Consider the following 18996-nt stretch of genomic DNA (forward strand, 5'->3'; position numbering starts at 1 on the left):
CAGAGGCTGGATAATGGAAACAGGCATTTAAAAAAAAAGAAAGGAAAAAAAATACATGTCGGCTGTCCGTGGAGCTCGAGCCTCGCCTGCTTGGCGACTGAGCTTTTGGTCGCCGGTTCCCTGGTAGAACCGGCATGGGGCACCTGGGATCTCTGCCCCTGAAAAGGCGCTATAGAAATACGAGGAATTATCATGATTTTAATAAAATTGTGTCTCATTTAGGAGCGCGCTTCTGCACTGCCTCTGTCGTCGGAGCCCGGGTTTGCCACCGCAAAGTCTGTAATCAGAGAAAAATACCAGCTTTGTTGAGGGTTAGAATATATCATTGGCTAATGCGTGTGGTTTTTTTTTTTTAATAATGCTAAGCATTGGAATAATTAAAGAGTGAGAAATAATTCGTCTCTCCTCTCCCCTCGGTATTGTCTTATTTAAGGGTGGAAAGCGCACTTTTAGGCAAAGCTGGTTAGTTTTAATGCGGGCTTTTTTTCTCAATCGCCTTCCCTCCGCTCCGGTTTGATTCGCAAATCCCCAAACTGGCACAAGCCGGGAAACTTGCCGCGGCGGCCGTTCTTCTCCCGGAGTTGGAGGCTCGCTTTCCTTTTTTCCCCCCTCTTTCAGAGACAACCCTCTCCTCTTCCCTCCCCCGCCTCTGGGCCCTGACCCACTGCCTGGTTTTCGCTAGAGCGATTTAAAAAAGAAAGAAAGGAAGAAAGGAGCCGGGCTCTGGTACCCCCGTGCCAGCCGAGGGCGCGTTTCCCTGGCGGCCGGCTGGTGGGAGAGTCAAACCCGGTGGCTGGCGGGTGTGGGGTCTCAGATGCACAGTCTCGCCGCCTACCCTGCACCCCCCCCCAAAAAAAAGGATCAAGTAATCCAGTATTTCTAAAGATTGAAGCCTCAGAGAGCTCAGATCCCTTGTCATATTTTAAATTAAGCTGAACAGTTCTTTCTTCCCAGCCTCATATGCAATAGGAAGAGAAAATTCGGTCCTCGAGAGCCTGCCTTGGCAGCCCCGTGCCCTTGGTGGGGGAGAGAGCTGTCTACTTGGACTGGGGCTGGCATCCAGCCCCAGGATGGTGCCACTACCCACAGGGCCTAGATTTGGGGCAGGAGAGCAGGGTCCAGGGCCAGTGGTGGGCGCAGCCTAGGGAGATGTAGGAATAGAAGAAGAAACATTTCATCAGGGCTGCAGAGGTTTGCTCCAGGCTGGTGGGAGGCTGAGCCACTGTCCTGGTCATTCCCCCAGGTGTTGGGTGGATGGGCTTGAAAGGAAAAGAGGCTTTGGTGGTGCTTGGGGAAGACGCAGCTCCCGGGAGAAAAGAAAGGGGAAAGTGGGCAAGAAATTGGGGGTAGGGGCTTGTGCCCCAGGCACCAGTGGCTGTGCAGTGGCTTCGCATTGCCAAGGGAGTTACTTATTTATTTGCTTCAGGTGTTTTTAATTAAATGGGTTCCTGTTTTATTTACCTTGTTATTCGGTGCTTAGACTTTTCAGCGATCCCTTGCATTCTTTTTTTTTTTTTTTTTTTTACATAAGCAGAAACTTTTTTCCCCCCTTGGAAAGATATTGTGGGAGGTATTTTGCCTTCAGTGCTTTCTCTTTCCTGCTTTTTTTAAAATTTAATTTTAAAATTTTAAAGTAAATTTAGTGCGAGTGAAAGTGAGGGGGGAGCCAGCTGGGGCTGGAGCCAGGGAAAGAGGGAGGCAGATGCAGCAGAGTTGGGCCTCCCTTCCCGCGACAGCTCCACCCCAGGACCCCCTCACTCTCTAGGCCCCCTTCTGCCACTGCTACTCCCTTCCTCTCCCTGCAAGGCTCTTTTGGACAGGGATGAGGGGAGCCTGTCCTGATGGGTGCTCATTCACCCTTCAGGAACCCCTGCCTCTGCAGAGCCACTTTTCCCTCATGACCGCCGAATATCAGGGCCCCCCAGTCCCTGTCTGCTTACTCCCGTCAGTCACTATGGCTGTTTGGCTTTCAGCTCGGTGGGCCCAGTTTGTCTCCCACACTTGCCCTGCTTGTCCACTAACCCGGCTGCATAGTTGGTTGCCCTGTTGATGGGATCAGAGTTGGGCAAGCACAGAGAGAGACGGACAGACAGCCAGAGGCGCAGAAACCCGTCAGCAGCAGTGAGGATTCAAGGGGCTTCTTTTCACTATGAATTTTTGTGGTCACATTAGTGCACTTGGCTCTGTAACGTGCGTGTATACATAGGTGCTCAAATTTGAGGCTGCTGGTGTGGGCAGGAGCTATTTCTAAGGCATATGAATTATGAGAACTCTGTAGTTGAAAAACTCAAGGCCCCTTGAACAGTACTGAAAATGTTCTATTTCTTAATCTGGGTGGAGGTACACAGGTGTGTTCACTTTGTGAAAATGTATCGAGTGGAAGACTTAGAACTGTGTGCTTGCTTTCTGTGTGCCACACTTCAGTTAAAAAGTTTATTTTTTAAAAAAGAAGGCACAGCCTCAAAAGTAAAGGCCGACGGTTACAAAATAATAATAATAATTATTATTATTTAAATAAGAAAGTTCTCCAGCCTGCTTTGCTCAGGCCTCTCCACTAAGGAATGGTGGGAGGGCTTGTAAAAATTAGTGGGCTGATAAAAAACCTCTCAGGCATGTGGCCCATGAGGCTTCCTTCTTCCACGTGTGCGGAGTGCCTGGAAACCACCTGCAGACTTAGGTTTAGCTGTAGGATTTTAACGTCTCAGGACCAAAGGATAAAAATTGGTAAGGAAGAAGTTACATGCCAATTACATTTTGCTGTCAACATCTGGAAAGCAAAATTGCAGCTGTTCTCCCCCTCCCCATTACCACCTCTTCTTTTTTCCTGCACACTTAAATTTTTTGTACTTGTGCCATCCATACTTCGGTTTTCTGCACTGTTAAAACATTTTCACGGCTCTGATGAAATCAAATTGTTGGGTTTGGGCTTTTAAAAAAATATGTATGTATATGTATGTATCTTACAGTCTGACAGTATAATTTTTTGGAGCGATTTATTTGAACAGGCCCGCAATCAGTTGATAATCCCCTTCCTTTTCTTTCCCCTTCTTGGCCTTTCCAGCACCATTCAGGCCAGAAGCTTGAGGGAGAACGCTTGGCCGCTCTTGCCTCTGCTCCTTTGGGCAGGTACTGACAGCTTCGCCCTCCACGGCCCTTCTGCGGTGTTTTTGTTTTCCCTTCGCCCCCCAAAAATATTTGAACCAAAAAGCCTCTTTTTTTTTTTCCTCCACCCACAGCAAACTGAAAGGGCTAGTGAACCGTGATTCAACAGAGCGAGGGCGCCTCTTTTCTTCCTTAGCATTAATTAACTCAAGTTCGTTAGGACGTTGGGTCTGTCGCCCACAGTTTTCTCTTGTGTGTGCTGAATCGGGTCATAGAGGGAGACTTCCCATGCAAACAGTTTGTGTTGGAGCTGGAGGACACAGAGGGGGAGAGAGGGTAAGAAAGAAAGGGAGCCAGTGAGGGACGGATTGTGGCCGAGGGGTGGGCATGGTCCTAAGCTCTGGGCACCCTGGTGCCAGCCTCCGAAGGGGCTAGACACCAGGGGAATAAGGATTCTCGGGTTTCCTTGGCAATGATTCTGACAATAAAATAGTTGGGGAGAACAATACATTTTGAGGGATTGGAAAATGTCTTCCTTCCAACTCCTAAAACTGTACATTTGGGGGAAGCCGCTTGCTTGGACAGGGCCCATCCAGCTCCCCTGAGCCCTCGAGCAGTGAAAACCTCGGGCTCTTCCCATCCTGGCCACCCGCTCTCTGCCCCAGGCTCTGGGCACTGCCTGTTGCCACAGCAACTGCAAGAAAGAGGTTCTCTCTGGGTCTAGGGGAGTGCAGACCAGGCAGAGGGCACCCGGAGCTCAGAGAAACTCTCCTCTTGCCCTGGCCCTTCTCTCCTGTGGCAGGGGGAATAGACCTGGCAAAGCAAGGGGGTGTCAAAACATCCTGACGGAACTCATGGAGCTCATGAAGAGGACTTGGGAAGGCCACAGGAATTGTCTCCAAAGTGCAGGGCGAGTGGTGGGGACAGGGGAGAGGACCGTCTTCCCTGGAGGATCCCCAAGCCTTTTCTGGGGTCAGTAGTTGGCAGCCGGGCCTTGGGCGAGTTTTCAACATTTTGCTGTTTGCTCTGGCCTCCTCTCTTGCCCTCCAGATATTTTCTCAATGCGCTGGGCACAGACCTCATCTTCACCTGCTAGTCTCCCCTTCCCATGCCTTTTGTCAGTTTTTCAGTTTTTCTTTAGAGAAAGTTGTGAAGTTGGCTTGTGGGGTTCTTCCTTCTTCCCGGGCCCTTGACCACCATGGAGTGACACTTTCCAGACCGACTTGGTGGGTGAGGCTCAGGCTTCGCACTGCCCTTGCTCCTTGAAGCCCTTGGCTGTCATCTGTCCTGTGCGTTCGTTCATTCCGATCTTCGGAGGGTCCCATCCTCACATAGCTTCCTGAATGCCAAGACCTTCCCGGCTTTTACTTCTGTTTGGTGACATAAGAAAGTTTCAAGCAAAATAGTGAATTAAAGACTAGGGTTTTGTTTCCCATACTCTGTAGAGGATGAAAGTAAACAATTTCCATTTGCACTAGAGAGAATAGATCGTCTTCCCCAATACCTCTATTCCTGCCCGATTTTATTCAGTGCCAGGAGGGAGAGGGGAGATGTGCCTGGAGCAGGGTAGTGTTTGGAGCCAGAATGAGGCTGCCTGTTGGCCCGATCCCAGGCCACCGCTCCCGGTTTGTAGTCAGGAGGAGAAAAGGAAGGGAAGGGGGTGGGTGTTGGTTTATAGGAGTGTGCAGCCTGGTTCTGAGGCAGGCCTCATCCTAGACCCAGCAAGGGGTGCGGGGCAAATCCATTCAGCAAGCTGAGGATGCTAGAAAACCCCCGTCCGGTCCGCCATTCCTGGGCAGAGAAAAACAGGCCCAAGTCAGCCAAAAACCCGCTTTGTCCAAATTCTCCGAGCCTCCTCGCAATGTGCATATTCTGGTTTCCATGCTTGGCGGTTCCAGACTCTTGGATGATTTTACTCTGGCTGCAGAGCCCCTTCCTGCCTGCCCCCCCAGAGAGGGGAGGCCCCACCCACCTCTCAGATAAGCAGCCGGCCCCTTCCTTTTGCTGCCTACGGTTCTCTTTCCATTTCTGTCCGGGAGTCGGGCCACTGCTTTCTTGTATCCCTTCTTCTGTGGGACAAGATGGAAGATCTCAGGGATACGAAGTTGGCTTCTTTTCGGTTCAGGCCAACGCTGAATTATAAAATCCCAGGAATTGGACAGGCTAATCGGGGCTCTATTTGTGGCCTTTTAAAATTTCCTGCATCTTTTTTCACCCAGGCTGCAGAGATGCAGTAGTAAAATGGATCCTGATATATCTGGTAATTCCTATGTAGGTTTTGTCAGTTATTTGCACTGTGTATAGTTATCTAAATTAACACGGACATATATAAAACTAGCATGTGTCCAGGGTCTGAAAGAATAAATCTGAGCCTTAAAGCAAGCAGGATGTGGACAAATAGGATTTTTTTTTTTTAAAGATAAAGTGATCTCCAAATAGTGGCCCTGTTTTTAAAGATATAACTTCTTGTGCTTCTAGATGTTTCACTATTGGCAGGTATAGGCCAGTTGCAAAACCTGTCTCAGGCTGGGAAAATTATTTTGTTTCCTTGAAGATTTTTGAATACTGTGTATATGAGTGAGATTGTGTACACATTTCCCTGTTTTCCCTTAAATAATCCAGAAGGCCTCATTTGTTCTGTGGATTTTTGGAAAACGACACATTTAACTTTCTCAAGCTAGAAGCAGTCACTTTAGCTAGTTTTTCTTTTCTTTTCTTTCCCTTCTCCTTCTCATTCTTCTTCTTCTTCCCCCTGTCCTAGAGTCCTTATCTTTTCTCCTTGCTCATTTTTCCTTTTCAGCTGTGTCTTCTTTCCCTCCATCTCTGTCCTTCTCTCTCTTTGCAGTTTTGGGCCCAGCTTGTCTTTCTCTCTCAGGATTGGGCTTCCTTCTCTCTTTCTTTCTCCCTCCCCCTATTCCTCTTCTTCCTACGGCCTGCTCATTCTTTTTCTTTTGGAGGCACATTTTTCCTAGTGACGGCTGAAACCAGCATGGGTATTTCAGAAATGTTTCAGTGAAAACTGTTGTTGTTTTAAAAAAAATCAAATTCTATATACGTGACAGTAATGAGAGAGGCCTTTCTCTCACAGAGGCAGAAAAATTCCTCTCCACAAACTAAAAGCCCATGTGAATTTTAAAAGTCTAATCTCTGGCTTCTGGGATTTTTCTGTTAAATGAGGGAAAATACCTTTCCCCTCAAATTTCCCTGCTTTTCCTTAATTTTTCCTCTTTGTTGTCTTTAATTTTCTCTTTTGCTCGCTACTGTCACCAGCATCACTGGCTTCCTTACCCCTCCGTTTTTTCTCTCATTCCCTTTCTCCCCTCCCCTCTCCTTCTCCTCCAAGGCTTGCCTGTCCCCTTGCTCCCTCCATCCCCTGAGCCCTTACATTTTTGGGTGGCTCAGCCCTGGAGAAGCCTTGAATCCTCAGAGGATTTTTTTTTTTGCCTTGGCTCTGATCGGGGTGCAGGGTGCAGAGTATCTGAGCTCCCAGCCAAGACCGAGACTGGGACAGGTAATCTTCCAACAGGAGCCTCTACTCTCTTAACAAAAGGGGGACAGTCCCCTTTTGTCTGGGGTTTCTGAGGGGCGTGTCCAGGACCGAAAGCCGCCATCAGTGGCATTCAGGAGGAGGGGGCTGTAGGGGTCGGTTCGCCAAGTGTTTCTGTTGGAACCTGAGCGATTCTTCTCTGTGTGCCCCACAGGAGGGAGAGAGACCCAGTCATTAGAAATACCCTGGCTGCTCACCCAGGAGGGCCTCCCCCGAGAGCCAGATGCCTCTGTGGGAGCAGGGTGAGGGGAGAGTGCTGCCTGGGAATCCTCTCAGCCCACCTTCAAGGTTACAGGCCACTGGCAGGTGAAGGACAATTGATGATTGTTCTCCTTCCCTGTTCCTCCCCTGGGAAGTGCCTGTTGCTCCTCCTGTTAAGGGAGAATTGAGGGGGTGCAGTGGGTCCCTGCGGCTCCATTGAGACACTCCATTGGTCCTCCTGGGCCACTTTTATGTGCAGTCTCTCCACCACTCCATCGACCTTTGACCTCTCCCTTCATCCAGGAGTGAATCATGGATCTTGTCCTGTTTCCCTAACTTACAAGTGGATCCTTCCATCCACCATCTCCCTTGCCACTTACCCAGTTGCACCACCGGATTCAGAATCGACCCATGTTTAGCACCCGGCATGGTGGTCTGTGAGATGGAACATGTTAGAATTCTCTAGGAGGCTCACATTGACCGTTTTCTGTTTGGTGTCTAATATTTAGTATGAATCAAAAAACCAGAAAAACACACCCCCATGCCAAATATAAACTCACTTGTAGTTTCTATCATTTCATCTTTATTATTTTTGTTTGTTTGTTTCGTCTCATCTTTAGAAAGTAACATTGCTTCTCTCAAGGTGGAGAGAGACAGGGTTTGGTACCTTATGTTACTCAGCTAATATCCTTGACTAATTGGACCGAAGCTGGTTATTAACGTGATGTTAATTATTGAACACCACCCTAAGAGGCCTGTCTTGCAGTGACACCTGCCTCTTGCTCTCTTGCCTCTGTTTCTCTCGGCCAGTCAGGCCAGTCAGGGCCTGGACTGGGGTCCCAGGTGCTGGGCAGCACTGTTCCTGTGGTCTGGGTCCAGCACCAGCCCAGGGCTACATGTTTTGTTTGGGCACACCCCGGTCCCTCTTCCTCGAACCTTTCCGCTGAGCGTAAAGGCCACCAAGCACAGGGTTTCAGATGGGGAAGAAAGGGGCGAGAGTGAGCAGTGACCTTTCTGTTGCCAGCTGAGGGCTGAGCCTCGCCTGGGGAGAGGGCAGCTGTAGGGACTGGGTTCTGAGTAGCATCAGTCTCTCCCTGTCTGTGTTCACGTCCTCCTCTGCTCTTCCATTGCTTTAATAACTGTCTCCGTACTGCTTCTCAAAGGCCTAAAGCATGGCTGCTCAGGAGCCCCTACCGGAGGAGAGGACCCAGTGGAGGCTTCCACACTCCTGGCTTCTCTCCCCCATGTTCACCTTCCTGTCTGGGAGGAAGGTCCAGAGCAGGGGTTCCCCTGGGGCGCTCTTCCTGCTGACTCGGTTTCCCCACGGTTGTCTCACGTTTCCTGATAGAGCTCTTTTCTGCTTTCTCGTTTCCTTTATTTGCTCTCTCCCTTTCATTTAGGGTTCTTATTTCATGCTCTTGCACCTTGCTCCATATGGTTTGGGCCCTTTAGTCTGAATTGAACGGGGCACAGGTAGGTGAGTGTTCCCTCTCCTCCAACCAAGAGACACTAAACACAGATCAAGTGGAGAGGGCAGAGCTGGAGAAAGCAAAGAATTAAGAGTTCAGGAGGTGGTGGTGGTGGCCGTCGTGCATAGGCAGGACTCTGTGTTTGGAAGTAGTGTCCATCTTCGTGCCTTTGTCACTTCCTCCTGGGGCTGGCTGTTGTGCTTGTGGCTGAGTGTAGTGCTTGTCAGTGGAGCGCTGTGACAGGAGGCTATTTTAATAAACTGTTGCAGTTTCTCGAGCGGAGCTGCATTGCATTGGCATCCCTCTTCACTGCTAATGGAGCGTGCGTGGCTGGGTGTGGGCCGCCGAGGGAGGCACTGAGCTCGCTGGGGGCTGGGGAGAGGGAGGCCGTGCGTGAGGTGCTGGGGGGCCTGCCTCCCTCGTCTGGGAGTGCTCCTGTGAGCAGCAGCCAGACTGGGGGAAAGGGTGGCTACACCCTGGGCGCCAGGTCCCTGCCCTGGAAGTGCTGCTGGCATCGACACTTTCCGAGCTCTCTTTCTTCTTCTCTTTCTATTCATAGCACGGCAGGCAGGCTTGTGTGTATGGCCAGGGAGGAAAACTTCCACTCGCCCCTGTGCGTCCCATAAACAAAAAAAGGAATAGAACCAGAAAAAGAGTGTGCGGGCCTTAGAGAAAGAGACTGAAACCAAAACACAGAGAAGAAGGCGCAGCTGCTTTCCCCAAGGCCTTCTGGGGCTCCCTCCCGCCCGACAGCCCGCCCCGGAGTCAAGCCTTTATTTATTTATTTTTCTGGCTTAAAAAAAAAATTCTGTGTCTTCCTCAGTCCTAGTCCCCCTCACCCCCTTCAGATTTGCTGGGTGGCCGCTGCCAAATGGACCCGAGTGGGAGCCTGGAATGAAAAATTCATAACTGCTGGACTTTGCTTGTTCATTAGACGTGAACTTGTCGATTGGGCAAATTGTTTTTGGTCTCCAACTGCCGGGGGCTCTCCCCACCCTCTCGGCTTGCCAGGTTCCCTCCTCCCCTTGGACGCAGCCATTGGCTGCTCGAGGATGTCTCATTGCCAAATAGGTGGATCCTTCTCTCTCTCCCTCCCCCCTTCCTCCCCCCCCCTTTTTTACTGGCTTTGGCACAAGCAAATGGATGGGGATTGAGCATGAAAGGAGAGAGAGAGAGGGAGTTTGAGAGAGAGAAAAGAAGCAAAAAAAAAAAAAAAAAAAATCCAAAACCCAACCAGCGCACATACATACACACACAAACACACACACACACAACACACACACACAGCCCCATCCCATCCACGTCCTCTCTCTCTCTCTCTCCCTCTCTCTCTCTCTCCCTCTCTCTCTCTCTCCTTCCCTCCCTCCCTCCCTTGCTCCCTCCCTCTTTTGCACGCTTCTGCCAGCGACGATCTGCAGCCGGTCCGAACTCGTCCTCTTCCCCGGGAATCTGCGAGCTCCCCCTTTGCCTGCGATCAGGCTCAGAGGCGGAGGAAGGCAGCTCGAAGTTTATACCCCTGTGCCGCTGCCAAAGCCGAAAGCCTTTTTCTTCAGCTGCCGCTTTTCCCCCCTCCTGGTTTTTGTTTTTGTTTTTGTTTTGCACAGGGGTGGGGTAGGGCGTGTTGTGTGTTGGGGGGGGGGCGGGTGGGAGGTAGGTTTTGACTTTTAAATTTTGCATATTTTTCTTTTATTTATTTATTTATTTATTTATTTTTAACTGGAAGATGATGCACAGGGGGTGAAACTGAAAAAATTTTTTTTGTTGTCTTTTGTTTACCTGGCGTGTGTGGTAACCAACTCGCTCCCTCTCTCTGCTTGCTATCCCTGACCTTTCTTTCTTTTTGCTCCTTTAAAAAAAATATTAATTTCCCCCTTCTGTGCAGTGGAGCATGGGTGGGGGGGAGGAGGGGGAAGGGTTTGAGAATCCACCCAAGCCCGGCCCCTATTCCCCAGAACACCAATAATAACCCCCTTTAAAACATTTACCTTCCTCCCCTGCTCCTCCCCCTCCCCCCTCCCCCCACCCGCCCCCAACTCACAACTCTGTTGAGTCCAGAAGCTCAGAATCGGGCGTTGGGCTTTGCCGGGTGCTTCAGATCAATGGTAATTATTTAATTTTTTCCAGTTTTATTTTTGTAAACAGAAATCAATTATTATTTAAACTTCAAACAAGCAAACAAGCAAAAAAAAAAAAAAAAAAGAAGAAAGAAAAAAAACCAAAAACCGAGAGCCCGGCCCTCTGTCACCTGACTGAGTGGGAAGGAGGGTGAAGGGGTCAGTGGGGATGGGGCGCAGGATGCCCCATGTAGCTTTTAACCCTAATGTGGTTGATTGATACCACCACCTTATTTGTGTTAACAAGAAGCGTTTTCTTCCTTATTACTGAGATTAACATTAGTACTGGTGTCGATAACAAAGCTGAAATCACATAGTTAGGGTTTAGATCTGATTTTTAAAATGCTGGGGTGGATGTTCCAGTCGGAGCAGGAGAAAAGAGAATGAAAACAGCCTGGGGAGGGGGAAGCCAAATCCGTTTCCTCGCTTGCTGGCTCGTGGATGTCATGTTCTCTCTTCTTGGGGGTGGCCAAAAACCTACCGGTGTCCGGGCGTGAGGCGGCCCCCGCATGCCCTGCGTGTGCGTCCACGGGCATTTGTGCAGACTGGACACTGTGCTGGGGCGAGCTGAGACGAGTTCGAGGCTGCGATAGAACATGGAGATGTCATGGGCGCGACAGAGCCTGGCGGGGATACCAGCAGCGTGTGTGTGTGGACGGCAACGTTGTCTGTGCGCGCGTGTGTGTGAGTGAGAGAGAGAGAGAGAGAGAGAGAGAGAGAATAGGTGTGTGCTCAGGCTCTGGGTGTCTCTGTCTGGCTGCTGAGGCTGAGATGGGAGCAAGTGGCTGGCTAGGCTGGTGGCAGCTCCAGACCACACTTTCCTAGAACAATCGCAAGAGAAAATTGTTGTGCGGGGGGCGGAGGAGGAGAAGGCGATTTTTTTTGTGCCCCCCTTCTAACGCTTCTTTTCTCCTTTTCTCTTTCCCCCTCACCCCGTCTTCCCCTCCTCCCGTCTTCCCTCGCCCCGCATGCTCCCGGCTTGCCGCCTGCAGGATGAGTTCCACCCGTTCATCGAGGCGCTGCTGCCTCACGTCCGCGCCTTCTCCTACACCTGGTTCAACCTGCAGGCGCGGAAGCGCAAGTACTTCAAGAAGCACGAGAAGCGGATGTCGAAAGACGAGGAGCGGGCGGTGAAGGACGAGCTGCTGGGCGAGAAGCCCGAGATCAAGCAGAAGTGGGCATCCCGGCTGCTGGCCAAGCTGCGCAAAGACATCCGGCCCGAGTTCCGAGAGGACTTTGTGCTGACCATCACGGGCAAGAAGCCCCCCTGCTGTGTGCTCTCCAACCCCGACCAGAAGGGCAAGATCCGGCGGATTGACTGCCTTCGCCAGGCCGACAAGGTGTGGCGGCTGGACCTGGTCATGGTGATTTTGTTTAAGGGGATCCCCCTGGAAAGTACTGACGGGGAGCGGCTCTACAAGTCGCCCCAGTGCTCGAACCCCGGCCTGTGCGTGCAGCCACATCACATTGGAGTCACAATCAAAGAACTGGATCTTTATCTGGCTTACTTTGTCCACACTCCGGGTAGGTTGCTCTCAATCCCTCTTTTGCCCACCCCATTTTATTTTACTTGCTGGCATTTGTTCTGTTTATTGTACCTCTTCTTTCCAAACGATACATGCATAGACGCGATGGGCCTAACTGGTGCGCCCGTCCTGCTGAGGCCTGAAGCACGTTTGATGTTCCCTTTTCCCTTCTGTTTCCCTCCACTCTCTCCATTCTTCCTCCTTTGCTCATTTGCCATGTTACTGATTTTCATGCATCTCCATCTTTGGAGGACTCATCTTACCCAAAAGACGCTGCAGGTCCTAGGACTGGGGCCAGGATGCCCCAGAACTATCCACAATGGTGAGAGTTTGTGATGAACACCACTACCACAAAAAAAAAAAAAAAAAAATCACTCCTTGCTCTGATTTAAAATGAGTCAGAAGAAGTATTGGGGGGCAGGTACTGGTTTTCCTGCAGCATCCCCTCAAGTCCTGGAGAAACGCCAGATTTGGCACAAGCAGGGTGGGCAGCGGTTCGGTGGAGAGAGGGGCGTGTAAAACCCCCGGATATGAGACAGAATGAATAGGAAAGAGGAAAGAAGGCAGAGGCGGGCAGCTTCTGAGGCCCAGATGCCCAGGCGGGAGCTGTTTTGGCTGGGATTTGGCTGACGGAGAGGAGAAAAGTCATTCAATTTCACAGAGAGTGAAAATGAGCACAAGATTCCTTGCGGCTCTTACCCTTCACTGTCCCTTCCCCTTCGCTTTTTAGCTGAAGCGGCGAGACCCCCGGATAGATGCCCGCAGCCCCCATACCTCTGCTGGGGGGCGGAGAGGCTTTCCCCAGCATAGGCATGCCAGGGAGTGGGCCTTGCTGCGGAAGAGGTCTTAAAGAAACAAACAAACAATCAAAACTCTGTAAAATCTCCTTTTCCTTTTGTGTTCCAAGTAGTTCCAGCTCTCCTCTTTGCTTTTCCAATTTCACCCTGCATTTTGGGTTGTGTGGTTCAGTTCTCCTCCTCTTTTCCTTTTTTTTTTTTCCCCTACCCTTTCCCTTTTTATAATTTCTTTCCGCTTTTGTTTTCTTACAAATTGAAACAGAGATGGCTGGTTAATTTTTAGCCTCCACTCAGCTACGCCCAATTTACTGCCGCCTTTGAAACCTAAACGGGCGGCACTCTGTGATTAAGCAAGGCAGAAGTGTGTTTACATTATGCCCAACCAACTTGTAATGAGAGGGCTACCAAACCTTTCTCTCTCTCTGTGTTTTTTTTTTTTCCTTTCCACCATTCCAGTATTTCCCCCCCTTTTTTCCCCCTTCTTTCTCTCTTCATGCGAATGTAAGAGAATGTGGCTTAACTTCAACTCTAGTGAATGTTCTTTCCCGCAAATATGTGTGTGTGTGTGTGTGTGTGTGTGTATCTTCCTTCCTGTTCATTCACAAAAAAGAAAAGCAACTCACTTTTCTGCTGTGGTTACCCCCTTGCCTGTTTGGGATGTTGGGAGGAGAGGTATGACTTAATCCAGAAAGGAAATTTTGGGGCACTTTCAGCATTGCATCAGCAGTGGGATTAGAATCACTGAGAGTTTCTGTGTTGGAGAACTCTGGGGAGGAAAAGGTGGTATTTGAGACCTCTCTTCGTGCTCATTCTCTCATTCTGAGAGGTGGCTTTGGTAGTTGGTTGGAGGCAGTGGATACCCCCCACCACTCCTGTTGTACCTCCCTCCATGGATCTTTCTAGGCCTGTACCTGGCCCTGTGTGACTATCATGGCCCACTCACGAAGAATGACCAACTGCCGGTCCTCTTCCTCGTTCTTCCTTTTTCTTTCTGGAAAAGAGACCAAAGAAAAAATTAAAAGTTACTCCCTGATTCTCTGTCTACTCAGCAAATCAGAGTGGGGAGGATGTGTGCCTGGTGGTATTGGAAGTGGCTTGGGGCAGACTTGGAGCCTTGAGCTTGTGTCTGTCAGATAGCTCCTCTGAGAGGGGATTCTGCACCTTCCGATTTTGGAACTAGGGCCTCTAAGATGAAATTAATACTCATTTTCCTTTTGAGCCGGCTTCCTCCTACCTTGCTCTGTAGCTGGATCCCTGTAGCTGAGCTGTTTCCCTGGCTTCTCTTATTTTAGGCCAAATTTTTGACTGCTGCCAGCATGGGGCTGAGGTAGGATGAAGTATGTGTGATGGAGACCATTTCCTGACTAGCCACCTGGGTCCTGGACTGACCAGGCAGGTGTCAGGAGAAGGGAGGCGCCCCCACTTGCCCCCTAGCCATAATGAGATGATTTGCCCAGGAATATGAGTAAATTCATGCCCCGTTGCATGCAGCCATGGCCACCTCTGTCCCAGCTGAGGCCGAGTTCCTTGACAAAAGCTGAGTGGAGAACTGAGGATGTTTTCTTATAATTTGTCTATAATTCAAGTCCCTGGACTCCAGATAGTTTCAGTGAAGGTAGGATTTTTGTTGCTGAAATTGCTTTAATTCAAGGGTGCCGTACTGAAGGAGTGGGGGTGAGTTGGTGAGGCATGGGCTACCAGTGGGCCTTGGGTAAGTGACCTCGAGATGGCATGGAGTGGGCATGGCTTTCTCTCTAAGCCACTCCAGTTTGCTAGAAAATGTCTTCTCCTGGCTGAGCCCCCAGACAGTGTCAGTCCAATAGCACGACGCTCCTTCTCCACGTCCACGCAAAGACGTAGTCAGTACGGTGCCACTTGCTCCTTCCTTCCAGTATAAACTGGGGTTGGGGGCTGGGCTGGCAAGGGCTCAGACAAGAGGTAGGTTGGACTCTAAAAGAAATGCTTTCCTTCCTTTCAAACTGGGCTGAAGAACCTGATCTGGGCTGAACTGGTGGTGCCAGGTTTGATGACAAGCAAAGTTGACATGATGGTAAGCATGGGGGCATGGCTTCCCCTCCAGGCACCATTGTCATCTGTCATCCATGGCCCTTGTGGGCGCTTTTTTTTGTCCCACATGAAGCTTTAGGAGGTGGCATGGTTGAGAGGGACTAAAGGACGTGTGTGTGTGACATCAGGAGCTCCACTCCCAGAATACGCAGTCCTAAAAGGCCACCCAGAGTGTTTTGCACCCTTCATGAGGGTGGCCTTCCTGCTGGGAAGGAATGTCGCTGTGTGTCTGTTCCATTTAGGAGGGGACGTTGAGGCAGAGCAGGGTCAGAGAGCACTGCCACGGGGAGGAGGTAGTACATTCCTGCCAATGTCCTTCCATCCAAAGGGGGTGTCCCAGGGCAGTGGCTGGAGACAGAGGGGAGCCTGGGGCCAGGAGGAAGGATGCTTGTGTGAGGAAGGATGGCTGAACTGGTCTGGAAGCACAACTAGACTATCTCCAAAGCTTCTGCAGGGGTCTGAAGGTAAACTGGCATCTTCAGACCTTCCTTAACCTAGGCCTCGGTCCTAGGAAAGAAAAAAAATCTGAAAGTAATAAAATGCTTTACTGAATGGAAATGTCAGCTTCTCCCCATCAGATCCCTCCAACAGGCCCACCGTGGAGGTCCATGAAGTCCAGGTATTCTTTTCTTTATCTCCGCTTTTTCATTACAGAGAAATTTACACATAGAAGGAACCCCCATCACCAGTGCCGACTTATGGCCAGTCTCAATTCATACACAGCCCCTGCTGCCCACCTTTGCACTGGGTTGTTTAGGAGAAAATCCAGGCATCATAGCTTTTCATTTGTAAATATTTCTGTACATGTCTCTAAAGATAAGGACTCTTGAAAAACGTAACGGCAATATCACTATCACACCTAAAACAATTTTAGTATGGTTGGATAGCTGGTCAGTGTTCACATTTCCCTAATTATCTTCTAATTTTGTTTGTCTAGATCAGGATCCCACTCAGGTCCATGCATTGCAGTGGGTTGCTCCATCTTTCAAGTCTTATAATCTCTAGGTGGTCCTCCTCCTCCTCTTTCATCTTGGTTTCTTTCCTGGCAGTTTCTGGGTTGTTGTTGTGGAAGGAACCTGATGGGTTATCCGGTAGGGTTTCCCTGTTTGGACTCCGCAGGCTGTGTTCCCCTGCGTTCTTCAGTGTGCCGCTCTGAAAGGAGATTCTACCTCCCTCCTCACCTCCAGGTCCGGGGATAGGTGGGCCTTACCTGTTGCAGGAAATGGATTAGCACCTGAGGATTTGTCTAAGTGAACTTTTTCAAGTGCAAGGTTGCCCTTCTCAGTATAAGAGCTTCGTAGTTTTTGCTGTCTGCTTCAGGACTTGGGGCTTTGCGGTGAGCACTGGTTTTCTGGTCCAAGGGAGGGCTCCACGTCTGCGTCCTTCCTCAGCAGTGGAAGGCATTGCTTCACCATGTCAGCCCTGCCAAGATGTGGCTGATGCCAGTGATGTCCCCCAAGCCTTTGCTGGATGCCTGGCCCGTCTGGTGGCTCTGGTGTGAGTGCACGGGGGTGGCCACAGGCATACCAGCCACCGTCTCCGGAGGCCTAACTCCTCCTGAGGCCCCTGTACCACTTCACCCATGCCTCTTTTTTTCTAGGCCCAGAAATGCCACTGGTCTGTGTTTTTGAGGCAGCGCCATCTGGTGCCAGGGCTGTTGAAGACTGCAGGGCCTAGTTACCAGATTCCTAAAATTAGCAAGATATACCAATGTAGGGTTAGATGCCTTTTAGAGCAACCCAGAAGAGATGTCACTGTTGTTCGAGAGTCAGCTTTGGTCATTGTAGGAGTCTTCTGTTCACCTAATTCAGAAGTTGGTTAAAGGGATTAAACCAGCTAATACGTAAAGATACTGGCACATAGAAGAAAAGCAGTGGACGGCAGCTGCTGCAATTCCAATTGTTATGATTCCATGAGCCCAAGGATGTCTCCCTGTCACCTTTACCTGTTGGTACTATTTCTGCCTTAAGGGATGAACTAAGTGAGAGCTAATTTTTCTGTAACATAGCAGCGTTTCAAGTGCTGAAGACAGGGCCCATGGTTCCTTTCCACCCCTCTTCCCAGGAAGCTGTCCGTTCTCCAGGCCAAACGCTGCCAGTCTCTCACGCCTCCCACATTTGATACGGCACCTTGCGCACTTGCCATTTTGGTCATCACCCTCTGGAGGCCCTCTTAAACTGGAGCGTTCTGTATTGGACAAGGAAAGTCCAAGTTTGATCAGATCCCATGGTAGCTACACGATTTGCTGGGCCTTCCAGCTACATAATTTGCAGGGCCCAGTGCAAAACGAAAATGAGGGGTTCCTAGTTCAAAATGATTAGGAATTACAGCGAGACAACAGTTAGATCATTAAACCAAGCACAGGGTCTGTGTGACTGCCCAGGTCACATACCCGAGAGGTCTGTCCAGGCTACATTTGCTCTGTTAATGTGACATGGGGTGGTGTAAAAGGGTGATGCGGCTCAGGCTGGCTTCGGAGGGGGCATGACCCAAAAGAGGAGATCAGAAATACTCAGACCCACTCCTTGGGCTGGTCTCGTTCTGGGACTCCCTTGACCATCTGCTCTCATCCCCTTTGTCTGTAGCTTGTCTGTCCAACGAGTCAGGGGTCCCCACTGGCTGTGATGTGCAGGGGGGTCTTGGTGGAGTGCTCACTCTCATGGTTGAGTTGGAAGCTGTAGCTCAAGGAAAAAAAGAACTACCTTTGTCTGAGCTTGAGCTGGCAGAGTTCGGCCCATGAATAAGCTGGAGGGGACCTAGGAGCCCAAGCATGGTGACCAGCTGTGCTCCACTGCCCACCCAGAGGAAACAGGGCCACTCTGTAGCAGGAGAGCTGGGGTCCAGATGTACAGAAGGGCTTCCTGAGGATTCAGTTTACTTTTTGGCACTGCCAGAGGATGGTTGAATTTCCTTTATTCATGAAATACGTACGCATTTGGTGAACCTACTGTGAGCAAGGCCCTTCTAAGAATCAGAGACTCCTGCATGTGGCCTGCAGGGTTTGGGTGAAGGCCTCCTGATAACTTCTAGAAGACACCGTCCTATAGATGTGAACGAACAGTGATCCATGCAGGAGGCGAGGGAAGACCCAGCAGAGCTTCATCAGGAGCAGCTCCAGGTGGGCTGTGAAGAAGGAGGCAGGACTCATCTTAGCCACCTTCTAGAGTTGCAGGGACTCAGGGTGCTGAGGAAGGGTAGGCCAGAGGGGTAGAAGGCTGTGCCATGGTCTCTCTCTGTTCTTGCGTCCTGCAACTGCTGGGCAGAGAGGGTACAGCTAAACATCTCCCTTTCTGCCCTGGGAAGAAGGTGTCTCCCTCCCCACCCCTTTTTCTCTTTGCCCCGTCAGTCCCACCCCCCACCCCACCCCCCTGTCTCAGGAGCTGCCACGCTTCAGTTATTTTATCCTTCAGTGTCCGATTCAGAAGTCCTTTCAAAGGCCCCAGCAGTGTCAGCGCAGTGCTCGCACAAAAGGCCTCTTTGATTTCTTGTTTGTTTTCATTTGCCAGCAGAGGGGGAGGGGGCAGGAGAGAAAGAGCTTCTGGGTTTTAAAATTTTTATTTGGGTTGCTTCATTCTCAGAGGAGTTGGCTCCCTGGAACTCTTTTCTGAGTTAGGGGCTCAGAGGCAGGAGGTAGCCTTCTGGGGAGAAGGCTGGGATGGGGTGTGGGCACTGCCTCCTGAAGCAAGAGGAGGAGGTTTGGGGGATTAGGATACAGTCATTGATTCACCTTCAAATGTTCTGTGCTAGGCCTGAGGGTAAGAAGGGTCAGGTTGGAGCCCTGCTGCTTGTGTAGAGAAAGGTCTGAAGTGCCTGACACCAAAGGACATTCCCCTGTTAGCCGCATCCCTAGCAACGGCCTCTCACAGCTGTAGGATTTGAGTAGTCCTGAACCTTGACTTTGCCGTTTTCCCTTTATCATCCCAGATTCTGCCGTTTCCCTCTTGGTTGGAGGGGAAGGGGGTGGGGGTCCTTTTAACATGCACACTCCTTGGAAATTCTTAGCACCTTGAAATACAGGCTGTGGCTCCCCACTCTCCATCAGGGAAGTGGAGGGGTGAGAGGTCTACCCCACAGCCGGGCGTCCTGCCGGCAGTGGTACACAGGCCCGGGAGGAGACCCTGTCCTCCCAGGGCTTGCTCTCTCACCCCGTGCCTCTTGTCTCCCCATGATGGC

At 50.5% G+C, this 18996-nt stretch overlaps 1 protein-coding gene across 3 annotated transcripts in view; it reads left to right on the plus strand.

Moving 5' to 3' along the window:
• The window catches only part of NFIX (nuclear factor I X), a 95718-nt gene that overhangs the window by 16417 nt on the left and 60305 nt on the right, over positions 1-18996 (plus strand). For all 3 annotated transcript variants that reach the window (XM_061190352.1, XM_061190354.1, XM_061190353.1), the window contains exon 2: positions 11426-11957. In XM_061190352.1, coding sequence (XP_061046335.1) covers positions 11426-11957 — 532 coding nt within the window. The remainder of the gene's footprint in view (positions 1-11425; positions 11958-18996) is intronic.

This window comes from Eubalaena glacialis, chromosome 4, assembly GCF_028564815.1.
Source record: "Eubalaena glacialis isolate mEubGla1 chromosome 4, mEubGla1.1.hap2.+ XY, whole genome shotgun sequence".
Lineage (NCBI taxonomy): Eukaryota > Metazoa > Chordata > Mammalia > Artiodactyla > Balaenidae > Eubalaena > Eubalaena glacialis.